Source organism: Triturus cristatus, chromosome 8 (genome assembly GCF_964204655.1).
Source record: "Triturus cristatus chromosome 8, aTriCri1.1, whole genome shotgun sequence".
NCBI lineage: Eukaryota > Metazoa > Chordata > Amphibia > Caudata > Salamandridae > Triturus > Triturus cristatus.
The window spans coordinates 1242890373-1242916982 of record NC_140591.1 but is presented as its reverse complement, the minus strand read 5'-3'; the positions used below and the strand labels follow the sequence as shown (position 1 = coordinate 1242916982).

At 43.3% G+C, this 26610-nt stretch overlaps 1 protein-coding gene across 2 annotated transcripts in view; it reads right to left on the bottom strand.

The window, feature by feature from the left end:
* Positions 1-26610, bottom strand: part of USP9X (ubiquitin specific peptidase 9 X-linked) — a 1605828-nt gene that overhangs the window by 1492780 nt on the left and 86438 nt on the right. For both annotated transcript variants that reach the window (XM_085622934.1, XM_085622935.1), the window contains exon 2: positions 6399-6652. In XM_085622934.1, the coding sequence (XP_085479060.1) occupies positions 6399-6494 (96 nt within the window). In that variant the 5' untranslated portion in view covers positions 6495-6652. The remainder of the gene's footprint in view (positions 1-6398; positions 6653-26610) is intronic.

The window sequence follows — 26610 nt, the reverse complement described above, 5'->3', positions numbered from 1 at the left end:
GCTTGTTGATACAGGGCTCACGTTAAATGCAAAAAATTGTGAGTTTCACAAAACCAATTTTTTGGAGGGGGGTGGCTCCTGACCCTGAGAAAGTACAAGCATTGTCATCCACCTATCCTCCACAACATATAACCATACTGCGATCCTTCTAAGGCATGGCCAGCTATTGCTCCAGATATATTCGTGATTTTTCCACGCTGAGTGCCCCATTAATAGAGTTGAGAAAGAAGAATGTTCCCTTCCATTGGTCCTATGAATGTAGTTCAAGTTTCAAGGAAATGAAACATGCAATTGGAAATGCAACTGAAATGAATAACTTTGATCAAAAGTTTCATACTGAGATTGGTGGGGTTGGTGCGATCCTAGATCAACATAGTGCGCATCCAAATAGAGACACATTGTGGCCTATGCCAGCCGAAGCCTCTCTCAGGCTAAACGTGACCTTTTTCAGCCACAAAAAAAGAGCCTGGCTATAGTGTGGGCTTGTGAAAATTTACATGTGTTTCTATACACAAAGTATTTCACCCAGGTCACTGATCATCAAGCATTGCTCTTTATTTTCGGAAATCCGAAAGCCAAGAAGCCCCCTTGCATTGAGAGGTGGGGGTTGAGATTGCACGATTAGGATTACACTATTGTGCATAAGCCGGGGAAGGATCAAAAGCCCTTAGACGCAACCAAGGCGTTTGATTCCATAGAATGGGATTATATTTTCGGGGTTATGCTGCGGATGGGTTTCCCGCCACTCTTCTTATCTTGGATCCGGCTGTTATATCACTTGCCGGTTGCTAAAGTGCTCATTAATGGGCAAACGTCGCAGGCCTTCCATAATACCAGAGGCACAAGGCAGGGGTGCCCATTGTCCCCACTGCTCTTTGCCCTGGCAACAGAGCCGTTGGCGGCACGATTAAGACAGCGACATAATGACAAGGCTCAGAGGTGCAATATGCGGCAGATACTGATATCATTATATGCCGACGATATCACACTCTATATAGGGACCCGCAACAAAACTTGAGCCCGATTTTGCGGGAATGTATACCTTTTGGGGCTCTGTTGGGGATTCAAATCAATTGGGGGAAATCCTGTATCTACCCGCTGACGGCGGTTACGGGACGGTTCCCGTTAGACTACCCATTAGAGTGGTGCGAGGACGAACTGCGATATCTCGGTATTCGGGTCACGAAAGATAAGGAGGAACTCATGCGTTTGACTTATGGCACCACTATGACTTGTATCACCGAAAATATTAGTCGTTGGATAGCCCTTCCCCTCTCTGGCTGGGCGGGCTTCCCTCATTAAAATGGTGATCCTCCCCCGACTAATTTATTTATTTTAAACATCCTGTCGGAGTTTTTCAGGACACTCCGATATGAACTGACGCGACTGGTATGCGGAGGGAAGCAGCAGAGGCTGCAATGGGAGGTGCTCATCCGGCCATATGCACAGGGAGGGTTCGGAATACCGAATTTTGAGCTCTACTACCTTAGTGCACAAGCCCATTATGCATGGTTTTGGGTGAAGCAGCCCCGGTACATGCCACAAGTTGCGGCTGAGCATTGGCTCGCACATCCTACCCCATTAGAGGGGTTACTATATGACTTGAGCACACCTACAGACCGTAATCCGACCACACTCACCTGTACTGCATCGGCCTGGCAGCGTCTTGGGCGCATGCTGAATGTAACTCTGCTTTATTCCCCTTTGTTGCCTCTTAGTTATCACCCGAGCATACCTCTGCTCCAGGAGAGACTGTCATCACTTTAAAGAGCGTGCTCGCATCAGCACGTGGGGGGACTTATACCATAACGGTAGCTTCCGCACGATTGAGCATATATTCCAGAGCATGCGGCAGACTCCAATGAGGTCTTGATCTATATTCGCCTTAGACATGGAATTCGGTCATTGACCCCAGACTTTCCAGCGGAGCCGCAGACCCTAGCTCCGCTTCAGCTCATGCTCAAAAACACGACGTGCAAGCGACTGGTCTCCCTAATGTACAGGACAGTGCACGCGCAGAGGGTGTCTCCAGCCGTGCATTCTCGAGGGTGCTGGGACGACGAACTGGGCTTCACCTTGTCTTCACCTTGTCGGATGAACAATGGGAATATTGCAGTATGCAAACTGAGAGGGTATCGGCCAGTAGCAGGCTCCGGCTATTCCATTATAAGTTTTTACACAGATTGTATTATACCCCAGCCAAGATGCACAGATTTAACTTGCATGACTCGGACAGCTGTGAAAGGTGTCGGGCTCCTGGGGCGGATTTCCTGCACCTGGCGTGGGACTGCCCGAGAGTGTGCGGCTTTTGGGGGCAAGTCTTCGAATCGTTGGCTCTGATGACGAACACACAGATGGAGCCCACACCATTGATGGCGATACTGAGGTATGTTAAGCCCGTTCCTGCGGCGAATCGTAAATATGTTGCTCTTGCCCTTCTCATGGCTAAGAGGCGAGTGGCTTTTCGCTGGGGAAGAGGGCGGGCGCCTAAGTTTAAGGATTGGATTGACGATTTAGTGATTTGCCAAGAACGGCTCGCCATGTATGCCGAATTGCTCCCTGTTTCCTCTAGGCCTAGAGACATCTGGGCTCCTTTAAAATGCTATTTACTATCCCATCCACCTGAACCTGTCTCCTCTGACACCGCTGAGGCTACACACTGAGGATTTCTCCCTTTCTGTTGATGTCCGGGACGACCCCCTAGAGATCCATCTTTCGCATTAGGACAGGTTATATCCGGGTGTCCAAGGTTGGTTGGTGGTATGGTTTTCTTTAAGGAGAGGTGAGGCTATCCTTGATGCGCTGTAAGGGCGGGGGGGGGGACGTCCATGCTATCATAATGGAGTGTGAGACCTCTGACCATCAGCAACAGATGGGTGCCTCTTGGCCCTGTCAGGACCGCGTTCACCTATGGTAGACAGCTACCCCACCGCAAGGTTATATGGTCATAAAAAAATGCACAGTTGATGGGGGAGGGCGGTGAACAGGTGGGGTGTGCAACGCAGTTACTCATGTCAAGTGTAATACTAATGTAATGCTCATATGTGCATTGTTCCATAAACTGGTGTGCTATTGTCCTGTCTGTAGACTCATACGAAGGGATGAAGTACTGAGTACTGCTTGTAATGTTAATTTGATTGACTGTCTGATGTTAATTGGATGAAAATAGTAAACAGAAAAAAAAAAAAGGGATCAAAAGCCCACAGATTACTTCTCACAAGTGTAGTTACAGCGGCAAAGTGCAATGTATAAAGCGGCTGAAGCATACATTAATTTCATAATAAAGTCCAGCACCCCTGCAGCTCTAGCCATTGAGCACATCCTTGCTGTTACCAATACAGACCAAGACATGCTCGCAAAGAATACAATTGCAGAACAATCATGGAAAAAACATACTCAACAACTCATAGAGGACGTTGACTAGCAAAAATTCAAGAATGTGCAGGAAGTACTTTCTGTCACTCAAAAAGGACTATAACCGGTTACAACGCACACGTTTACAACACACATGCCATTACAAGGCGGTCATCACAACAACCATGTTGTTACGACGCATACCATTACAAAGCAAGTCATTACAACGACTTGCTGAAGGGGAGGCGCTGGAGTTTGGAATAGTATAATTTATTATTCCAACTCCAGTCTGTGCGACAGTAGGGAAGGTGTCAGATTTAAAATCCAACACCTTCTGCCCCTTACAGCAAGTTACTGTAACGACTTGCGTATGCGATGTAACAACGCGGTCGTTGTAATGACCGTGTTGTAATGGCATGCGTTGTATCGACTTCATTGTAAACGATGTTTACCCTCAAAAAGGTATCATACTAAGAGGTACAAGAACTATCACACCGGACAGCTTGATCAACAAGTTGATGAATTGGCACACAAATTATATTGTGGCATTGTAGTCACCAAGAGAGTCCTCAGAGACAGAGTGTAGTTTCCTCGCCTTGACAAACGAGTCGATAAGGAACTGATAGCATGTCACCTGTCTAACTGCTCGTCTTCCAAGGCAACACAGCATCAGTTACATATGTCTGATCTTCCTAAACAAGCATGGGAGAAGATTGCAGTTGATTTCTGCTCACCTTTGAGCAATGGCCATCATCTCGTGGTAGTTATTGATGAGTTTTCCATTAGTAGAAGATTTATCATCGACCACCGATGACAGAGTCATTGAGAGACTGGATGATATTTTTGCAGCGTAGGGTATTCCCTCTATACTCAAATCTGACATCGGTCTGCCCTTCATTGCCAGAGAGTTTAAGGACTTTCTTGCTCATATTAATGTCCAAGCACCAGAAAAGCACGCCTCTGGCCAAAGGCAAATTGAACTGTCGAACGGTTTGTGGCACCCTGAAGAAAGTGTTTCAGCACGCTGACCTTGAAAGAATCGATCTCAGGTCAGCTTTGTGTCCACCCCTTCGAGCCTATCATTCAACTCTCCCTTCAACAACTGGTAAAAGCCCTACAACCTTGCTGCTTGAGAGAGCCATTGGGACAAAACTACCACTGATGAGATTTGTGTCATGGACGCTTGTCGCAAGATAAAGACCTATGCAGATAAGCACAGATGCGCTAGTGACACGGTTTTCTAAGAAGGAGACAGAGTCATAGTCAAGCAAAAGCGGAAAAGCTAGACTGATGCTCAGTTTGATGCTGATCCATTGAGAGACGTGTCCAGTATGGGACCTATGGTGACCGCTCAACATCTCAGAAAGTTAATTATGGAGAGACTCATCCCATTTCAAACAACTGCCTCGATGTTCATGGGCTCTAGACCTCACGTGTGACAAGTCCACCTCAGTGTCCAAGGCAGGCATCTGAATCTACATCCACCATGCCAGATGAAACTGCACCTCCTTCACCTTGTACGGCTCGATCTGGAAGACTGGTGCAAGCATCTCAACATCTCACTGAGGAACTTTAATGTAGATATGACGTTCCCAATTTTAAATTTGTTTTTTTTTTTAACAAAGGGAGAGATTTAGGGGTCATGGGCAGTAGGACCCTTGTGGTCCTGGTCAGACTCCTTACAAAGTTGCGTAATTAGTTGGAAGGCATGTGGTAGTGTCTAAGCAATAAAGTCCATGATGAAGTATGTTCAGTTAATGGTTACATGCTTTAGAATAAAGATGTTTATTACAGATCTCCATGTGTGGCGGAGTCAATTGCATGCTCCAGAGCTGGGTTGGATGCTACAGGTGCCACAACTGTTTGTTGTTGATGTTTTGCTTTTTTGACCGAGATTGCTTAAGTAATTCATGGTTCGAACTACTCAACCATAACCTTGTAGCATTAAATGCCAAAGTAATTTTATCCATGTTTGTTTATGCAAGTTGAACATACTCCGTGAGAAAGAGGTTATTACGAACAGGAAAGAATCACTGGTTTGAATACTTGATTAAATCAATGCTCTGAAATCGGAACAGAGAAAAAGCAGGCCCCAACGTCCTTGCTCCAACAAACTAATCAGCTGCCTCCTGAAGGTCTTCAATGGCCGAGAAATTGACAGCTCTTCACTCTCAATGTGAGAGGAGAGCATGCCTTTGGGTTGTCAGGAGGACAAAATAGTGATAGGATGGGGAAGACAGTTCAATATGGATAGTGGTGGGGTGAAAGGAAGGACTTCAGGTGTAACTTTTTATATACATATAAAATGGGGTAGTGTGGTGGAAGCAGGTGAGGGCATGTTATGCATGGCTCCCACAAGACTCCTTTACGCTTCTCATAAGTGCAGGGGAAGAGGATCGAGTGGGGCACACATGCCAAAATGTACATGGGTATCTGTGAAGAGAGGGGCTGTTTTTCACTAGAGAGATTAGACAACTCAAAACGATCTTGTTTCAATTCGATGTCACCCACAACCCCACGGTGACAAACATTACAGTTTATCACAGCAGCCCCTTTACAGTTCTAAAATGTAATTGATTAATATGAAATCCCATTGGACCCCAGCATTGTCTAAGGGCAGCTTTCAGTAAGAGGCTCCTATACATCAATCAGTTCCAAGATGAATAGCTAGAGGATTACAGTCAGTTGATAACTAATTTTGTCAAAAAGGTCCCAAAATTTAAATTGAAAGTTGATGCATTTTGCACAAGGACAAATGTATAGTTTACTTTGTGCTTTTTAGAAAGTGCAAAACAATATTTTGAAAACAATTTAGTATGCCCTTGTATATCTTATCTCAAGACAAATACAATTCCTATTACAAAGGCACATTTCCTTTGACGTGCAGCTTTAGAATACAACAAACTAATATTATACAAAAACGCCTGCCTCCTAAAAAATGGAAATCATTACAATGTCCTGTAGGCCAACAATGTGTTTACCTCTAAATATAAAAGAGTTTACAAATGTTAGAAGTTAAAAAAAAAAAAAAAATGATATTTTACCTGATTCTGTGGGAGGGGTGGCTGTGACTGTCCATCCGGAGCCTGGCCCTGGCTTTCATTCCCTCCAACGGGGGAGCCACGGGTCGTGGCGGTCATACTCGACACAGGGCAAATCTTTGCAATTTTGTCTGTTTATGTGGCCAATGTTAAAGAAGAAATTCTGGACCCCTTAATGTAGATGGAGTTCCAGCATGCGTATGGCTGAGACTGCTCCACCTCAAGGACACAACATCTTGTGGAGACCATTGCATAACCTAAGGATGGAAGAAAGACTACATTATAGTTCATATAAACCTACAAACACTGTTACAACTTAAAGCTTGTGCATATGAGAAGAGATATGTTCAAGTGAACATGTTAATATCAATAAATGTCAGATTCAGGTTTCCTGAATGTAACTGCTCTTACAGTACAGCACCTTCACACAGAAAACCCATTCACTTAAGGTAAAGTGCAACCAGAAGACAAACAAATAATACCCACTGCAAATAATCTCCTCTTATAAAACTAAAGTAACTATTTCTTGACAATGTAGAAACCAGTAAAAGCAGCAATAGATTTAGATATTTTAGTTTACAAAAATGTATCTGACTAGAAATAGGCTGTTTTAAAAATACGACTACCAAGGCCTGGCACGAAGAGAGAATGTCATTTGAGGAGAGATGTAACTGGTAAAAGAACCACACATTTGAGAAGTTTATGGAGACACAGAAAATTTCAAATTCAATGATCTTCACCTTTTCTGTAGTAACAGCTACGTATGTTCAATGAACATCATCCAGAACCATTATTATTAGAGCTGGAATAGTAATCACATCAGTTAAAACTACATTATTTACTACCATATGCAAGATTAGCAGCAATGATCTTTTTAGTTCATCAGGTATGGTTGCCGGCAATTGTTATCCTCCCCAAAGTGTAATGCTATTTCACCCCTATCTGGATACTGCAAGCCTGGTTTTGGTCTCTTCACCATCTGTTATGCGAGCTAGTATGGTATGGAGGAATGAATTGGGTGGCACTCTGTACACTACAGCTTCCCACTCGATGAGGAGTGCTGGGAGCACTAGAATACCTGGCAGCACAGCTACCGTGGTTGACTAGCCAGATTGAATACCAGGAAATTGAGACAGCTTGGGAAGCCACGCAGAGATGGAACCTTGGTGGTTCTACTGATGGGGTTAAATTGAACTCTATTAACATGCTCAAACTTCTGTCAATTCACCTACGCTGCTGGAGGTGGGCACTACGCAAGAGAAACGGGAGATAGGCCACCCAGGGGCTACATCACAAGATCCGAATAAGGGACTGGCTCTAGGCAGAAACTGACACCCTAGGAGATTTATATTTATAGGACCAGGGCATTCTAAGCAGCTTTGGTAACTTGATGGTCGACAAAGCACTTCCAGTTTCACAGTTCTTAACACATGGGGCACTCACGCAACACATTGCAGACCATACTCATCATTGGGGGTGGGCAATGACGGATTACTCAACTGTACCAAGCCCTACTCCTAGAAACTTTAGGCGGCTAACCAGGCTCTCGGGCTAGGTGGGAGGAACTCCTAAACAGGCCCCTCAGGGACAAGGAGTTGACACGAACACTGGAGCACACTTACAAAGTCTCATGAAACAACAGATTTAAGAACACCCAATTTAACTTCTTGTACATGACATACCCCTCCCGACATAGACTGTATGAAATGCTCCAGACCCAGGTGCATGGTTGTCCTACGACGTCACCTAGCTTATGCTGGCTTTGCACATATGGTGTGGTAGTGCCCTGGGGTCGCCCGCTTTTGGCAAGAGGTAATTGAGGAGTTGGAGAGAACAATAGATTGACGCAACATATGTACTGTTAAAATCTGTCTTCTAGGCCTTTACACTAGGTGACAGGAAAGGAAAGAAGGAAAAAGGTTTGCGAACTTGGCTTTGGGCATCGCTCGCAGAGATGTAGCGAGATACTGGAAATCCCTAGAGGGCCCAACGCATAGCCAGTGGAAGGCGGAAGTGGTAAGTTGGGCGATGACTGAGGGGAGCGATACCAAGGACAGCCGATAAGAAGACTCTGCAAGGCGCTCTTGGAAGAGCAACGGCATGAGGTGCTTTCTGTCTTTCTCAAGCCACTCACCAGGCACAGTCCGCCAGGACTCAACAGCCCCAACCCCCGGAGCTCCCAACCCCAGAGACATGATACCTTAGGGTGACGATAAGAGTATCAAAATAATGTATCGACACTAAGACACCACCTGCTGAGACACCCCCTGATACTCCTCCCACCAAAACGCTAGCACACCAGTGCGAGAGAACATTGACACCAGAGACAATGAGCAATTATTCACCTGAGGAACAGACCAGTTCATCGTATACGGTTAATGATTTTATACCGGTTGTATTGATGATAGTAGAATATATAAGTGGCACAATATGCGGATTGTCGAACCACCTACCAAGGCCCAATGGTATCCTATAGATCTTGTCAATCTGTGGGTATGGTGGTTCGGTTAGCCACTAAAATCGGTACTTTTGTATAACCATGACAAATACTATGTCCACGAGTTTAGGTGTATAAAACTGAATAATTTGTTTTTCTTTTTTCTTCTTTGTTTATAGGGATCCCAGCAGCAATGTAAAAATGCTTTGATAATGTGAAATACCTCCAAATGGGTAATACATATAAGCCATAGCTAAAATGCCCCTTGTCTCAAGTTAATATTAGTGAAGCTTCCCAATTTATCACTCAAATATCAGCTTTGAATGTTTTGAAAATTCAATAAATGTTCTCCAAACGTCAGTTTAGGAGTTCTGAGAAAACACACATTCTCATCTTGAATACGCACTTTTCAATTTAGGTATACATATAGTAATTCAACAAAGCAAACATTTCTGATTTAGTAGGCAGGGCTGCACAGAGGAGAACTACACAGTTACCAGTAGCTCACAAGACAGTTTAAGTAGTCTGATCTAGAGCAGGTCAAAGACGACATTATTTGGGAGGCTAGCAAGACATGCCAGGGAAAAAAGTCATTTTCAAAAGCAGCACAAAATACCAACGAACTCAAGCACCTGAAGTTAACACGCCATTACAATCAAATGGAAATGACCTCCAACAAGCATTGCTAGAGTTATTTAGCAAGCTAAATGAAGCACACAGACATTTAATCTTAAAAGAAAAGGCAATATAGAACGGTTATTACAGTTGATAGGTAAGATTTAGGAAGGCAAACATTTGATGCCATGATATGACTAAATGCAAATTTTGAATAATTAAATACATTTACATTTATAGGTTTACACAATACCACAAGAAAGGGAACTCAGAAGATCAGATAGGCAAAAAAGCTTTAAAAGAGTACTTTGGTGCCTCGGTTCTTATATGCTCTGCAGAGTTCCCTAGACCCGGTCCCGGCGTCCTACTTCAGGGAGGTGGAGGGTGTCCAACGGAACTTGCTGTGGAGTAGAAAGCCACGTATTGCCCTTAAAAAGCTCACTTTAAATTGGTATGACGGGGGCATTAGCCTCCCCGATATTAAGTATTATTGGGCAGCCCACCTGGCGGCCATAAACCATGGCACTTACACTTGCCATGGGAACCCAGGTTATAACATGGATAGGTGGCTCCTACCGAGTGGGAACTAGAATAGAGCCCTTTACTCCAGGTCGCGCCACTTTGCTCTCACGGGTCCCACCAAACACTCAGTTCAAGTTTGGCACACAGCCACTAAAGGTCTCCGATGGAGTCGCAGGCTCACTCTCGCGACACCACTGTGGGACTCCGAACAATTGGGTAGCCTGTAGAAAAGCAAAGGGTTTGACAAGTGGGACCTTATAGGAATCTCGCAAATAAGCGATCTTTGGGATAAAACTGATATTAAATCATTCGCCACCTTACAGCAGCAATTCGAATTAACAAACTAAAAATTTTTCCGTTACACACAGGTCAGGCACGCTTAGCGTGCCCACCTGCAGCGCGGTAGCATCCTTCCCAAGTCCTCTACACTGGAAGACAGAGTTTTAGATGGTCTCGTCCCTGACAACAACAGATCCTTAATATATCAGAAATTAATTAACATGCCAGACCCCCTCCAATCGCTTCGGGAGAAGTGGTCCAGTGATGGAATTGAGATGGGCGATGAAGAATGGCAGGAGGCCGTGTCCTCGCCCAGAGACGCGGCAATAACTGCACGCCTCCGACTTGTTCAGCTCAAAATATTCCATAGGGTGACTGGTCCCCAACTGGTGCGGATGGGGACAATGGATGAGGGGAACTGTAGACATGGATGTGGCCAAACAGGTACCTTTATGCACACAATTTGGGACTGTGATAGTATTAAATCTTACATGATGTTATTAACACTGTCCTGTCTACACAACTCAGCCTGAACGCTCGTAGAGGTCTATTGAATATTTGGGAGCCAATTTATTTAAATGATCGCTTGCTAGAGTGGGCCACCCTGAACTTATGCTTGTCAAGAGAAACACTGCTCAGAGGTGGGGAGAAAGACTTAGACTTGTCTATGTTCAGAGAAAAAACTGTATATGTGGCCCGTGGTTGCCCTAAGTGGGCTCGTGTGTGGAGCACGTGGAATTCATATCGTGGAGATATAGGTCAGCCACCTCTCTCCCCTATTGGAGATGACCCCCCCTCGCCCTAGACCTTCCGAATTACATTTTTGTACTACTTGATATAACCTATTGTCAACTTGTGATTCCTTTCTTACTCCTCTGTAATGTGATTGATATGCTGGTGCTAATTAATAAAAAGTTTTATAAAAAGCATAAGAGTACTTTGGGAACACAGACCTTTGAAGATTCATTACAGACATTTTGTAAGAATTTAAGACCACCATTATATCTGTTAAAGTTTCACAAGATAATAAAAGGGAGCCTGCAATGCTGTATAAAATTCCTTATGATGGAGGACTTGTGATGTCTCTAGTCACCAGTATTAAAGAAATTATGTAACTGCTCAACAGTAACGAATTATGTATTACAAGTTGAGTTCTTACATCACAATGCTGCTGCCAGCACCAGCAACCAGGGTGAAAGCATAATTACATCTGCAGACATTTATAATACAATTTTCATTTTTTCCACTCTAGATGTCACTGAAAGTGAAACCAACTCTGAATGTTTCCACACAATTTTAACCACAGAATTTTATTAACCCGACCTACATTAAACTAATTCTAATATATTTTTGGAGAAAATACGAACTATTTTTTGGTGGGTGTAATTTCTCAGTACAGAAGATGCATTTATTCTTCTTCTCTGCAATGGGAAAAAAAAGGAGCAAGACACCAAGGATTTACACAGTTTATGGAAGGGTGATGAAATGGTGAATATTAAATGATATTAAAAGTCACCTTGGAGTTCCATGACCTTATAAAGGAGCCCTGGCTTGGCCTCGGTCCTCTAGATGGTCAAGGAACCCATCTGTGACCTATAATATCCTTTGAATGTACAATACAGAACGGGGGACTTTTTCCCCCATAAATGTATATTTATTCGTTTCCCAAACAAAGATCTAAACCTAGGTGGGTTTGTGCCTATTTTGCAAACACTTTAAGTAGCAGCTCGATCCCCTGAGGTAGTTTTCAATCATTTTCAAGAAACAGACAGCAACGAAATCAATGGCTATCTCAAATCACGAAAAGGTAAATGGCAAGAGATTGGGAGATGGTGTGCAGGCATTGGTAATTTTAATTTATTAGCAGTTCCACGCAGTGCAAGCCAGGAAATGCAGCCTTCAACGCACTTTACATAGATGTATCATCACTGACAAAATACAATAATTATATACATACAAGTTTTGTTAATTTGGTAGATTACTGAAGCATCCTAAGGGCTGGATATGATATGGTTCAAAAACGGGGGAAAAAACAGATTTACTTGAAATACTGGGTTTCTTCCACAACGTAAAAGTGCACACCAATTTTAAATGGTCAACTTCTTATATGTAAATTGGGATAGTACAAATATCTAATAGTGCATGCAATAAATTGCACTGGATGAAAATGTATGCTGCAGACTCACTGAACATGGCAGATGCATATCAAAGGCTTCACGCTGTAGGACGCATTGAGCTATTTCAAGCCTCAATAAATTCAGTGAGCAATGATGATTAGGAAGGAGGCTTTCAAACCGGAGGTGACACAAAACTAGAAAGCAGTGATGATGGGGTAAATGGATATTAATAAAGCACAGCGGTGATATCAACAAAGTCTGTTTAAGAGGATTAAGTTTAAAATGCAATTGGGTTATCTATGTTAGTAGGCTCTTGATTTTTTGAATTAAAAGCAAGAGGTCTTCAGAAGAGGACTCTTTTTTGTTAGAGTGGTGTATGCTTAGCATATAGGTGAGATTTTAGAGTGGCTGAGATGAGGACTGAGATTAAAGAGAGTGGGTTAGAGTTTTGAACTTAGAGGTACTTCTTGTGACAGCAATACGTTTCAAAAGAGTTTAAATTTGTATTAGTTGAGCTAAATTTGGCCCTTAAATATGGTATATTATTTTCTAATCCAGTTCCGCCTCTAATAAAACAACCCCGCACTATTTGAAGCAATACGAGTAACAAAGTGCCCCTTTCTGGCATGTGACCTAGTGACACACCCATATCGTTACTACATAATAGTCTTTTGTATGTCTTCAAGGAGTTATACTATGCCAGGTTATTTAGACTTTTAGTTCTTCCTCGTAGAGCTAACTCACAAGACTACAGTTATGAGAATACAAATTATATTTGTAGAGTGTTACGTTTCCTTGTGATAAAGGACAATATTGAATGGGTTAACTAACACCTTTAACTACTTCTAAATATACAGTTTTAATTTTTAGTCCATCCTACTCCGTTCTTGAAGTTTGTATGGGATTCCAGCTATTAATCATGGTAGGCAAGTTGCCCCCTGGTTACCTATTGGGTAAACATATTTCTGCAAACTCACTCGCAAACCTACCGGGAGCATACTCAGTTCACTTAGCGCACTCTTCTATTGCACTGACAAATTACATACTGGTCATCGTTCTTAATTTGCCACTACACACAGTGCCTGTATTTGTAAAGCATATGCCCCAACACTGTTATTTAGGGGTTCAGCTGCTGTCTTTCTTACGTCTGATACGTATCACAATGAATACTGGACATTTAAACTGTTCGATCTTTAGTTTATCCTTCAGGAATTGGTGCACTTCTACCGTCCTGACACACTAGCATTATGGACATGTCCACTTCAAAGTGGAGATGTAGGCACTGCACAATGTGGGGAATTAGGTAAGCAAATGCATTATGGGTTGTTCATGTCCGAGTATACACATTTTGGAGCCGTCTTTTCATAATTTAATAGAGCTGTGGATTAAGTTTGCCAAAGTGCCATGTGAGATGGCAGATGCTATCTGGTTTCATACTATAATAGAGCTGTGGATTAAGGTTGCCAAAGTGCCATGTGGGATGCTATCTGGACATTGCAGTAATGTCAACTTTAGCAACTGGATGAAATCTTGATGTTGGTCCTTATCAATATGATCAATTTGGCACAACATTTTACTTAGCATATATATGGGTGATGAAAGGAAAACTGGGGTCTTTGTATTCTATCCTGCAGTTTTAATTTTATGGATAACAGCAAGGATATGCTTAGATATTCTAGTCCTGATGAAGTCGAAAGGATATGCTCCTACAGGATGAAAAAGCTGTGGACTGGAATTTTTGAGGATAGAAATTGAAAGATTTGCTTTAGCAAAGTCTTTAGTGGATTCAAGTTACTTACAGACTCATGCCAACACAAAAAATCATTACTCATGTACACTATTAAAACAAATATATGCGTCTCATTTCTGGGAAACTGTTGGATTTGGTTTTAGTCATGTTGTATTACACCTTCCCTGACAGCATGGAGCATGGCTAAAAGAGGGTAAAAAAGAGAGCAATTCTTTTTAGGCGCACACACCTAACATGAGTGCACCTACAAAAAGATTATTTTTTCTTCATTTTTTTTTTACCAATGAGAGTTGGATCGGTAAGCAAAATGAAAAAGTAGCTCAAAGTGTGGGTAAAAGCAACGCAGGTGTGGGGCAGCAACACTGGGAGATTGAAATCCTAGAAGGGGTGGGTAGGAACGCAACTCGGGGGGTGGGAGTGTGGGGCGCAGGTGGTAGAACCAAATGGAGAAAGAGTAACATGGAGCAGGGGTGAGAAGCACCTATGTGAGAAAAGAAGCATGGAAAACCACATGAGGGCGAGTGCATCACAGAACAGCAGAAGGGAGAAGCACACAGGCACAAGCACACAAAGTGCAACCCAAGCACGGGGGTGTATGCACAAGAGAGCTGGAAAACACATGCACACTTATGGAGTGCTTAAACAAAACGAAAAATGTAGCACTTTAAGAGTGAGCAGTGGAAAGAAAAGTGATGCATTCATGCTCCAGGGGAGGGACAAACAGAATAAGAGAAAGTAAAGCCCACACGATCTAGCAAAAGAGAATGGCAATAAAGCCAATACAATGGTAAGCAATGGCGGTCTCCAAGCCCACTCTAAATTACAACATGCCTTGCAAAAGACAGCACATGCACGATCTAGTTGGCGAGACCTAAAAAGTACACATTGACGTGCTGGCTATTTTGATTAATTCAAGTAGGGGTAGGATTTATCCCAAATTAGAAGTCAATTAGTGGTAAGCTTCCTCCTGTGCCCAACACCCATTTGCAATTTTACTATATGAGATAATTACGGAGTGCGCATTGGGTGCACTAATCTTTCCGAGGCACCCCCTGCTGCACAGGACATTAGCATCTCTCACAAAGAGTCAAGTTGAATAATCACATTTGTCCAGAATGGGACATGGTAAAGATTAATGTAACTGGCCAAGTTTGCTGGAATGGGGTCAGAGAATTGCTTAGGATATCATCCCTTGGAGACATAATTATTCAGATCACTTTTGATGATAACAAAGCTCAGATGTTGCCTCACAGTTCAAGCAACTATTACAGAAATGGTGTTTGTTGCTCATCAAAATAGGTCTTCAATGCTTTTCATGTAAAACACAAAGAACTATCAACTGAAAGGCTTAGAAATGTCCATAATTAGAAGCAGAGCATCTGGTCGCTAGCCTTGAACTATTTGGGCCAGACAGATCTCCCTACCTCTGCACATGTGTGCTATTTAATATTTTTTTCAAAATAACAACAAAAAAACGTTCCTCTATGGATATCTGTTAAACTAACTGGCAATAAAAGTCCACTGTGAGTATTAGAACTTGAAAACACGGTAATGAAAAGCCACACTGAGAAAGAAACAAATACTTAGCATATTTATACATGAGTGACCAGTCCATACCGAATGTACATCCTGAAATCCTCTTCAAGTGACAAATTAGGTTTCTTATCACATTAGAGACCTATTCAAATCCTCCACAACTGCATTGAGGAAGATTGTTTTTTTTTGCTGATTGTGTGTTTAAGATGTTGCACTATTTTAGGCCACAAACGTGAACTACTGGTGCCTGGAACTATTGCAGGTTCCATCATTCTTCACAAAAGGTCTTAGCTGTAAGATATGCCAATGACAACACCCAGCAATAATCCATCCCTGATGATGAATGGCTACTGCCACTAGGCCAGGTAAGGCATGCTCAGGTGCTCAGTTCAGCATGCCACTGTAACCGATATCACAGTTGTTTTACTCTCTAAACCCTTCTTGGTTAATTTTATCTGGAGAATAAGGTAGCACATGATACAATGTACATTGAACCCAACGGAAATTATGCAGAATCATCTTAAGTTATTAATTCTTTCATACAGTCATTCATTTATGGTCTTTTCAAATTGTATTCAGAAAAAGATATGCAGTCTTTAGATCGGTGTTTGTAGACACTGTACATATGTACTTAAGAGGCTGGTTTCACCCTTAGCTACTATGTCTACACTGTTTTTCGATGTACCTCGGCTCAGTCATCTCAGGTTTTGGGTGAAATGCACCCAGCAGGAGTCAGCCTGTTCCTCCAAAGCAACTGTAGTTCCACCCTGAGCTTTATCAAACTAAACACTAAGTGAACGACCGTACTGTAACGTTCGGCAGACATTTAGCAGCACCCTCACATGTATGGAGGGCTTGGGGAGAAGCTACTAGTCAAAAAGTAGAGAGTACATTGCAGCACCATCAGGACTGCAACTGTGAAGCATGAGGTGTGCAAGAGCTGGTAAAACCGCTAGTAGTGAGCCCTACTCAAAATCGTCTAACCTTAAGGTTGATATTCAAGCACAAAGAAAAGAGGTTCCCATCATAGCTGGCATCTCTATGTCATACATTGACATTTGGAAGCTTACTCTTGACAAGTTGTCCTTCCAACTAGCTTCACTGAGTCATTCACAAATGTGGTCAGCTACAAAATTTTAAAGATCTTATCACCATCTATAAATCCAAAAATGCTAGCCTAATTAGGAGAGTGCCTCCTATTGTGGTCATAGTTATGGCAATAATCCAGGCTCGGTTGAGCATGAAACCAATGTTACCAAGGAAACTGAATGGAAAGGCAAAGATGCTATCTCATCTTGCAAACCAGTACAGGGAGGAAATATAACCTCTGGCATTCTAGGCTGCAATGCTGGCCCATCTTCACCATCCTCTCCTGGGCCAACATCATTATCTCTTCAAGACATACATCAACCCATCACTTTCTAAGCGCGCTCACATAGATGGTGAAGGTGCCAGACATCTAATGGCTATGCTCATCCCCGGATTCAACCTCCTCCAGGACACATTAATGTTGGAGATGGTAGTCGACAAGGCTGAAACAACTGGAATTGGTCAGCACAACACTCGAGCAACACGTTTTTTTTGTTGTTTTTTTTTTTAAACCAGATGCGATTTTCACCTCTTCATATTTATCTTTGTATTTGCTGTCTTTGGACAGTATTGTGATTTGTATTTAATTTAGTTATTACCTCACCATCCCCTCATTGTTGTATTTCCCATTCTACCATCACCCATGTATCTCTGTTCATTCATTTTCAATCATCAAGCACTCCAACAATTACCCACGCATAAGGTTTGACCCATACAGATTGTCCATTTCTGACATAATTTGTCTACAATTATTAAAATGGAGTGCATCAACTGTGAAAATCCTATAATTCAAACCTGACGCATCCAGAACCTTAAATACACAACAGCTGTCTGCCATAGCGTTATGATCAATTCAGTTTAGCCAAGCCACATATGGGTGCTGGTTGCTGGCCAGCAAACTCTAGAACTGATGATTCTTGGGGTATAGAGAATGATCTGGGGTTACACAAGTCCAGCAAACCTGCCCCACATTCCCTGAAGAAAGTATTTCTTCACTGCAATCTGCTGCATGCCTGCAGTAAGTGTTTCAGAGATCGGCATAGAAACCTGGCACTGTTTCACTTGGAGTGGCATCAGCTGCTGATGGTGCAGGTACCAATGAAGAGACTTCATTAGCGAGCAGAAATCAACGTGTGCAGCCTGCTGGGCATTTACTTTCTGTTGCATATTCTCTAATGTGCCCCAAACTCTGCTGCATGAGTGCTAGAACTCCCTTCACCACCTTCTGCAAAAAATAGAAGTCCTTATCCCACACTGCACCCCTATCCCTGCAACCACACATCTGTGTGGTTGTTATAGCACACACATTGGGGTTAAACACAAGTACACAGCTAAAGAGCTCCTCCCATAATCATGGATTGGAGAAAAAGGTTGTGGGACTGCCAAGAACTGTCCAGGATTGCTCTCCCCAAGGTCCCCCATCAATAGAGAGAATGCTGGTGTCAGTGGCTCTATCCTATCCATCCATCCTTGTGCCCCTTTGAGAACTCATTATCCCAAAAGGACTCCATGCTGCCAGTCAGCGCATCTCCATTTTTGGGCTGATACGAGCTCAGTCAAGGAATCTGCCACTCAACCTTGAGACCCAGACCACACGCATGCTTCCCACTGTGGGCAGATTGAAGCCCCCTATGGGTATCCAGCGTATTTCTAGCTCACCCTATTCCTGACATTTGTCACCAGGGACGACCTCCTTTAGTAACTGCATTAACTTCCATAATCTCTCTCTCAGGCTCGTAGTATTCCCCTAGTACTGGTGATCCCACTATTTTTATTGCGATAGCTGCGCCATAGACTTTAAAAAGATTTACCCTATATGATTTCTAAGAAGTTGCTGTAATGGGCTGCGCTGATCATGTCCAAAAGTGTAGCTTGAACATCTGGTGACATGCCTGATCCCCCTCAACCATGCATGCCTTCTAGTAGACAGAGAAGAACCCATGGCTCTTACCACAGTGTCTTCAGTGTCCAGAACTAATTGAATAATTTCATGGCCGCTGCCTAAGCATCGTTCAGCAGCTCTGAGAAAAGATCCTGAAGATCTCCAAGCAACTTTGGAACGACCTCCCTTGCCAAGTCCATTAAGGAATGCACATATCGCCCCAACAAAAAAAGTAGCGTTTATGGATTTGAGGACCATACTTCCAGAGCAGATCTTCTTTGCCGACTGCTCCATCCTCTCAGATTCCCCGTCCGCTAGTGCAGTAGGGAATGAACCAGATGACAATTTGGAAGAGCAAGAAGCCTGAACAACCAAACTCTCAGGCGTGGGGTGTGAAGATAAAAACACAGGAAACCCTGGAGCCGGTTAGTACCTTCTGGCCACTGATCTCGACACAACAGCAGAAGACCTCAGCTTTGCCATATCTCAAGTATGGGCTCCGTCAAAGCTTCATTAAAGAATAACAGCGGTCCTAAAGATGAAGCAGTGGAATGAAGCACTTCTATTAATATGTTGGATTTCAATTTCTGCAGAAGGGAGAGGCAACCCCAACATATCGGACGTCTTTCTTATAACCGCATGATAAGAAGTGACCTCAGGAGGTGCTAAACCTTTAGGAAATAATATCTCCCACACAGGGGAGATATCCAGACCACTGGCCTCCTCTACACCCTCAAAATCCAGATACAATCGCATCTTCTTCAACACCCTCATGCTCTTTCAATTATCTTTCTTCCTCCAGCAATCTCTGTGCCTCCCTACAGGATGTGATGTTCGGCGCCGGCGTCTTCGGTACTGACAACCAATGCTGATCAGTAGGCAGTATAACCGTATAAGTCTGATCCAGATGACGTGGTGTCAGTTCAGAGCCAGACTGCGCCGATGAGGGTTTGTGTGGCTTTAAAGACTCTCGCCCTTCCTGTAGTTGCAAAAGAGTCGGCTGTCTGCGCCGGCGGAGGCCAGGCCACCAGAGTCCTGGGTATAAAAGGCATAAAGTGTGTGTGTTGAAAATGGGCTGGAAATCCTCAGAAAGAATAAAAAGGTGGACTCCTGGGGCCCCCAGGCGCACTAGATGGTGTTGCTGCCCTCGTAAAAATGCTAAACATAGAATTCAGAAAGGAAGAAGGATTGGATCCTTCTTCGAGGGCACTGGCACCGGATGTGGCAGAGAGACCACTGGATTCAAATTTGGTTCCAGTAGAGGCTGTTACATCGGAGTCACCGGTCTCGGAGCCAGGGATGAAGCCAGAGACATCCTCGGAGATTGAGTCGGTGATAACTTCTTTGTTTCTTGCCAAGGCTTCCGATCCGGGGATGCCGACCTCAGGGAACCACCTTTAGAAAAACCATGTTGAGACCCATGAAACCGCTTCTCCTTATGTTTTCTTTTGGACGACCTCAAAGTGTGTGCAGAGTGCGACTCCGAACGAGGTCAAGACCGCCAACTACCTCTCTTCTGACTCTCTGCCTTCACCATGAACAGCTTCTCCTCCCTTTCCTTCAAGGCCTTCTGATTCATCTGGCGACATGACAAGCAGGCGTCAACGTCATGGTCCGACGACAAACACCAGAGACAGTCTTCATGCAGGTCAGTGATGGACATCTGACTGCCGTATTCCCTGCAGGGTTTAAAGCCAACCTTCCTCGGCGGAGACATCGTCACCAGCAACAAAGTTGTACCTACAGAATAGAAGAAATCTCCCACAAAATGGAGAGCCTGGGGAAAAACGTTAGGCGTCGATGGCACGGAAAAAGGGAACCAACATCAGCATGCCAACGAGGTCATCTTATGGCTCGGATGACGTCACAGAGTGGTGTGTGGAGCCGTGGTTTTAGGACGTCGGTGTGGGAAAGCTATGGAGAAATATTTCTGTGGAATGCTGCGCAAGGGGTAAATTCAAAAGGTGAGGAATACTCAGGCAGATGTATCTATCAGAAGCATGCTTACATAGAATATATCTCACACAATATGGACCACGTAGGAGATTTGCTGATTCTGCAGTGGCAGTGTTGGTTGCATTTTGGCAAAGGATTCTTCACAGGTGCATCTTTCACTCTCAGAGGGACCAGATGAGAGTCAAGTGGTTTGAAAGATAACAAGGGGATATAAGGAGATTAAGAAAATAGGTTAGAACATAAAACAGGTCTTGGATGGGTATAGGGCAGTTGCTAATGGGATCCCCAGTCAATACAGTTTCTACAAGGCAGAACATTTTTCACATTCCAATTTTTAAAAAAAACGATAACTTCATGGATCACAGTGTCTTCTCTCCATATATAGAAAAGTAGATATTTTTGAAAACAAGTCAGCTAATTAATCTGGTATGGTCACATATCTCCTCTTGCATACGGACAGTGAGAGATAGTTCATTCTGCTTCAGGACCTCAAGATTAAACTACCCTCTTGTATTTATACCATGAAGATTTCTTAGTGTTAAATGAATGATCACTTCACAACCTAGAGAACACAGTTTAAACTCCAGACACCCCATACAGCTCAGTAATCCAAATGCAAACAAATATTGATTATGAAATTGCTTTATCATCAAGGGAAGAAATCTTATCACCTCCCTAAATTGCTTCTACCTTCACAGAGAAATCAAAGATTACCCGTTTCAATTCCTCCTGATCACATCAAGGTTCAAATAATTCACATATTACGTAAAGTAATGTAAGCACATAGCACCTCCTTTCACTAGTACAAACAAAGAGGTATTAACAGTTTTATCAGTCCACATATCAACATTTCACACAGGGATCTAAAAGTGAATCTTCAATTCCCTCCCAGAAGCCCAACATGCCAATCTCTGGCATGGAAATCAAACTTACAGATGCGTTGTATAATTAATTGCACATCCTCTCTTACTACTTTTTTGTACAGTAGGTGGCCGTAGGGGTGGGGGTTGCAAGAAGGTAGTGGATATTGCCCAAAGGCAGGTCAGTTGCGGGGTACTGATGCATATTTGAGAGAGAGTCAGCGTGAGTATAGTCTATTATCCTCATAGAATAAGCAAGCTTTTAGGACTTCATGAAAATTAATTTGGTCTACCTTAAGGCAAAAATTTTCAGAATGGAATACTGAACAGCAGGTCTCTATCAAAATGTTAGTATCTCTCAGGGTAGATGGAATGTCGGTTTTTATTATTTGATCTTAAGCCTGTAGACAAGTAATACAGGACCACTGCTCAAAGAGCATGCAGGGTACAAGGCCATGCAAATACTAAACGGGAACGGCTATTGCTCAACTATACAAAGAAAATACAGTCAGTTCAATGCATGCTGAGCACGTGGTTAGTACTTGCTTCAGTACACACTGGAGTAGGGCACTAAAAGTCTTAACTGAGATATAAATGGATGGTATTGCAGTAGTTGATGCAGAAGGCCATCATGAGTGAACGTGCACTCCACTGCAGGACGAACAACAAATGCAAAGATAGTCCCAATGACCTGAGGAACAAAGTAAATGTTACTACCAAAAGAAACTCAACAGATTGAGGTAGGGTCTTAGAGGCCCAACAAGCAAAACACAGATTGCTAAACATTAAGGCAATTTCAGCTCTGTTTCTATTTGGGCTATAGTCAGGAAAATACTTTACTACACGACAATTCCAATGTTGAGACGGATGCTATGGAACATGGATAAAGGTTATCACATAGAATGACACAGACATTTAGCGAGAGTATACTACTAGAACGTTGGAGATCTTGTTAAAAGCTGAGGTATAGGATGACAATTAAAACTAGGGAGTCATTTCTAAAATTAGAAAGGACAAACATCACTGAAAAGAACAAGTTATCTACCTTCAATAACGCTTTTTCTGATGGATACATTATCGACCTACGGATTCCTACCAATTTGAATATCCCATGTGCCAGCTTGTAACTGAAACCTTTTCAAAAGCTCTCCCACACCAACAGGGAGAGTCGGCTTCGCACACAACACCACATGATGTCACAGAAGTCATAAACGACACCGTCGAGGTGCTCACATCAGTTTATCCACTTTTTATGTGCCTTCGAGGCGAACTGATGGAACTAACATCAAAACTGTAGGTGCAGTTTTATATTTTAATTCTAATTACAAGTATTAAATAAAATCTTTATACAAAACTAGTAGGAATACCTAAACAGGCTTCTTTTAGTATAAATAGTCATGCAAAGGTGAGGAGGGTGGGTCAGTGAGGAATCCGCAGGTAGATAAGGTATCCACCAAAAGAAACGTTACTAAAAAGGTAAGAAACCTGTTCTTCTGATGGAAACCAGTCCAAATTCCTGAGGTCCAGGATTGGACGTAAACAGCCGTCCTGCTTGGGAATAAGGAAATACAAAGAGCAGCATAACTGGCCTCTTTCCTGCTCTGGAACCAACTACACTGTGCCCTTTAGGGACTGGACATTCTGTTGGAGCAACTGAAGTTGGTCTGTAGCAAGAGAATGGGGTAATGGAGGAAAGTGTGGCAGAAATTCTTGGAAGGCTAGGGAATACACTCTTTCCACTATACTTAACACCCAAAGGTCAGATGTTATAGACCTACAATGATGTAGAAATTGGGATACCCATCCTCCCACTGGTAAAGTATGTTCTAAGATGGGAAAACTAAAGCTGCTGTTTTTCTGTGCTGTTATCGGAGGAGGAGGATGAGGTGGAAGATGGAAGGAGGGAAATAGCCTGCTGTCTACTCCTACCATGCCCTTTGTAGGACTTATAGGGGCTTAGAGGATTGCTGTTGGTGTCCATGAAATCAAAAGCTGCTGGAGAAGTCTTGCAATCATTTTAATTGTCTAAAGTCCCTTGGTTGTGATTGGAGGCCCAAAGAGCGAGTTGTTGCCTTACTGTCCTTGAAACGTTCTAAGGCGGAATCGGTCTTAGCTCCAAAAAGGCGAGAGCCATCAAAAGGTAAATCCATAAGGGTATTCTGCACATCCATTAACAGCTCTGAGAATGGACTCTGTACTTCCTCTGCAAATTTCGGAACAACTGCCTGCGCTAAATCTAGAAGGGCATAAATGTATCTGCTCATTAGTCAGGTTGCATTAGTTGACTAGAGAGCCATGCTGCTTGGGAAAAAAACAAATATTTTTATTTAGCCAATTTCTCCATTTTCTCGGACTCTGTCCTGCTGAAAGGTGGGAAATTAACCTGGTGTCCGCTTTGGTAGTCCTAGTTTCTTCTTGTTCAAACTCTCAGGTGTAAAACGCCTGCCTATCTCTCTCGACACAGGGGTTTTTGCCAAATATCCAAAATTGGTTCTATCAAAGACTCATTAAAGGGTAGTAAAGGCTTAGAGGACACTGAAGACGAGTGAAGGACCTCTGTTAGAATACTCGCTTTCAGCTCCAAGGTTGGGAGTGGAAAAAACCACATTTGCAGAGCCTTCCTGATGACAGAATAGTATGTAATGTCTTTAGGAGGTAGAATGCATTTGAGGACTTAACTCCCATTCTGGTGATGCGTCCAAACCACTAGTCCTTCAAAGTCTGGATCCATTGACAGTTGTTCCACAAGCTCTCCTCTCTCTTCTTGGGCTCTTGGTCCCCCATCAAAAAAAAAAAATTGTTCTTTTACCAAGCAGCTGCTATGCTTCTCCTCTGGATGTGGGCTTAGACATTAAAGCAAAGGATCCAGAGGAAATGGAGTACGCGGAGGTGTTGATGCCGGTTCGGCACCAGTGACATCAGTAATGGCACCAGTGATGTTAAGAGAGGTTCTGGGTTGAATCTTGGGACGTTGGTGCAGAGATAAATCTGTGCCGGTGGCATCGTTTACAGCAACAGTAAAACTTCTGAGGAAGGACTAAATAAAGGAGCTGGTTTCTCCTTCCAGGTAACTCCCATCGGCCAGCTAAGGCATCTGGGCTATCAGCATTAATGGCATAAAGGGAGCCTGCTGGTAAGGAGTGGAAAGGCCTTCCAGTGAATAAACTAGAGGACCCACTGGTTCCTCAGATGCACCAGATGGGACCATTGCCCTATTAAAAATGCTGAACATAGCATTCAAGAACTGACTGGGACTGGAAAAGATGGGTACTTTTGTTGGGGATGAGTTGGATCCGAAGCCCGCGTCGTATCGGATGCCCTGGTATATGGACCCGGAAGTGGTGCCGGCAAAAAAGCGGTGCCGGAGATGAAGACTGCGTAAGCGGAGCCCACTCCAAATACTGTTGGGGAGAGATCAACCTCAATGACTTCTCTTTACATGTCTGACATCAGGACTCCGGACATCACTTCTTGTTGTGCTTATGTTTCGCTGACTTTGAAAAGTGAGGCAAAGGTCTGGCGCTCCCTGACTTGACAGTATATAACAAAGCTGCACAACTGCGAGTCATAGTGGAATGGTCCCAACGCGAGTCGGACAAACACTGGCTGCACATGGATCGGGCGATCACAGGAAGGGTGATATGGGATTTATTAAGAAAACCAAAGTCAGATCGCTCAGCTAATGCCTACATAAGCACCCCCACCCAAATAACGCTCAAAACATGGGACGACGTTCTAAAGCAGACCGATTGGACTTCGTTCCGCTCACTGTTCACCCCAATACATTACAACCCCGCCTTCCCACGTGCATTGGAGCCGGGCCCATTCGACGTATGGAGAGAGGGAGGGTGTCTCACCTGGCTGACATTTTCCATAACTGGGACATTTTAACATTGGAGAATTGCCAAAGAGAATTCTACCTACCTAAAACTGAATTTTTTCGGTATCTTCAAACACCACTGGGTTCTGCAAACCGGGATTGGAAAAGGCGTGACAAAAGACTTCACAACACTAGAGCGCTTTGTTAAGGGAGCCAGCTCAGCGAAGGGGGCAATTTCTTTCCTTTACTCTCTACTGTTGCACACACTACCATCTAGAAGGCCGAGACATCTCGAATTCTGGGAATGCATCACATACACGCAATGGAAAGCCCTTCGAAAGGATATAAAACGTTACAATCATTGGTTAGGTCAACGTGAATCTTACTATAAGATACTATACAATTGGTACCTATAGCCCGCAAAACTGAGAAAAATATTCCCTAACACATCAGAGTTTTGCTGGAGAGGCTGCCGACTCCTGGGAGACTTCCGCCACATATGGTGGGATTGCCCAACAATCCGTCCCTTTTGGTCCGAAATCGTAGCGCAAATTAAAGAGATATTGGGCTATCCCATCCCTACCTCTCCAGATTTTGCACTTCTTGGCTTCCGAGATCCAGGTCTGAAATATCAAACAAAAGCTGATCAGGCCATAATGTGGCTTTGCTTAGGGGCAGCTAAAACGGCAACAGCGGCCGCGTTGAAAAAGAAGCTCGATCCCTCACACAATGGCACACATGGCTATGCCAAGCTCTAACCATGGAACGAATGAGACCTTCACAGGGTCGAGTTTAAAAGTTTTTGAATACTCGTGGGGGCCACGGGTTCGCTTCCTCTCGGGGGACCTCCCTTTGATAACCAGCCCTACAACGGTTAGAACACTACACCTGTTCCAATTTTAAGCCAAAACAGTAACAATATCAGAATCTACTCCAGAAAGTGATTAGCATTCACCAGGACACCCAGGATCCCGAATGTCCCAGGCTACTAGGTTTTTCTTTTTTTTCCTCTCTTCTTTTGATTTCTTTTTTCTGTAGCATTTAATTTCACCCTTGTTACCAGATTTAACTTGCAGATCGGATCTCATTATCCTCTCTTCTCTGCCTCCAAGCAGAAGCAATAACGGAAGCATTTCTCTCGGAACATGGATTGGTGGGAGAGGGGAAGGTTCTGGGACGAAGGAAGGGATGATTGTATAGAGAATATGTTATGATCTTTTACTCCCCATGAGGTAATTAAATACAATGCAAATTCTCAGGAACAACGGCAAGGAAATTGACTCAGACTCTCCGATAGAATCTGCACAAGGAAATAGATTACTAATAGATATAAACGTGTACAAGGCCTCAAT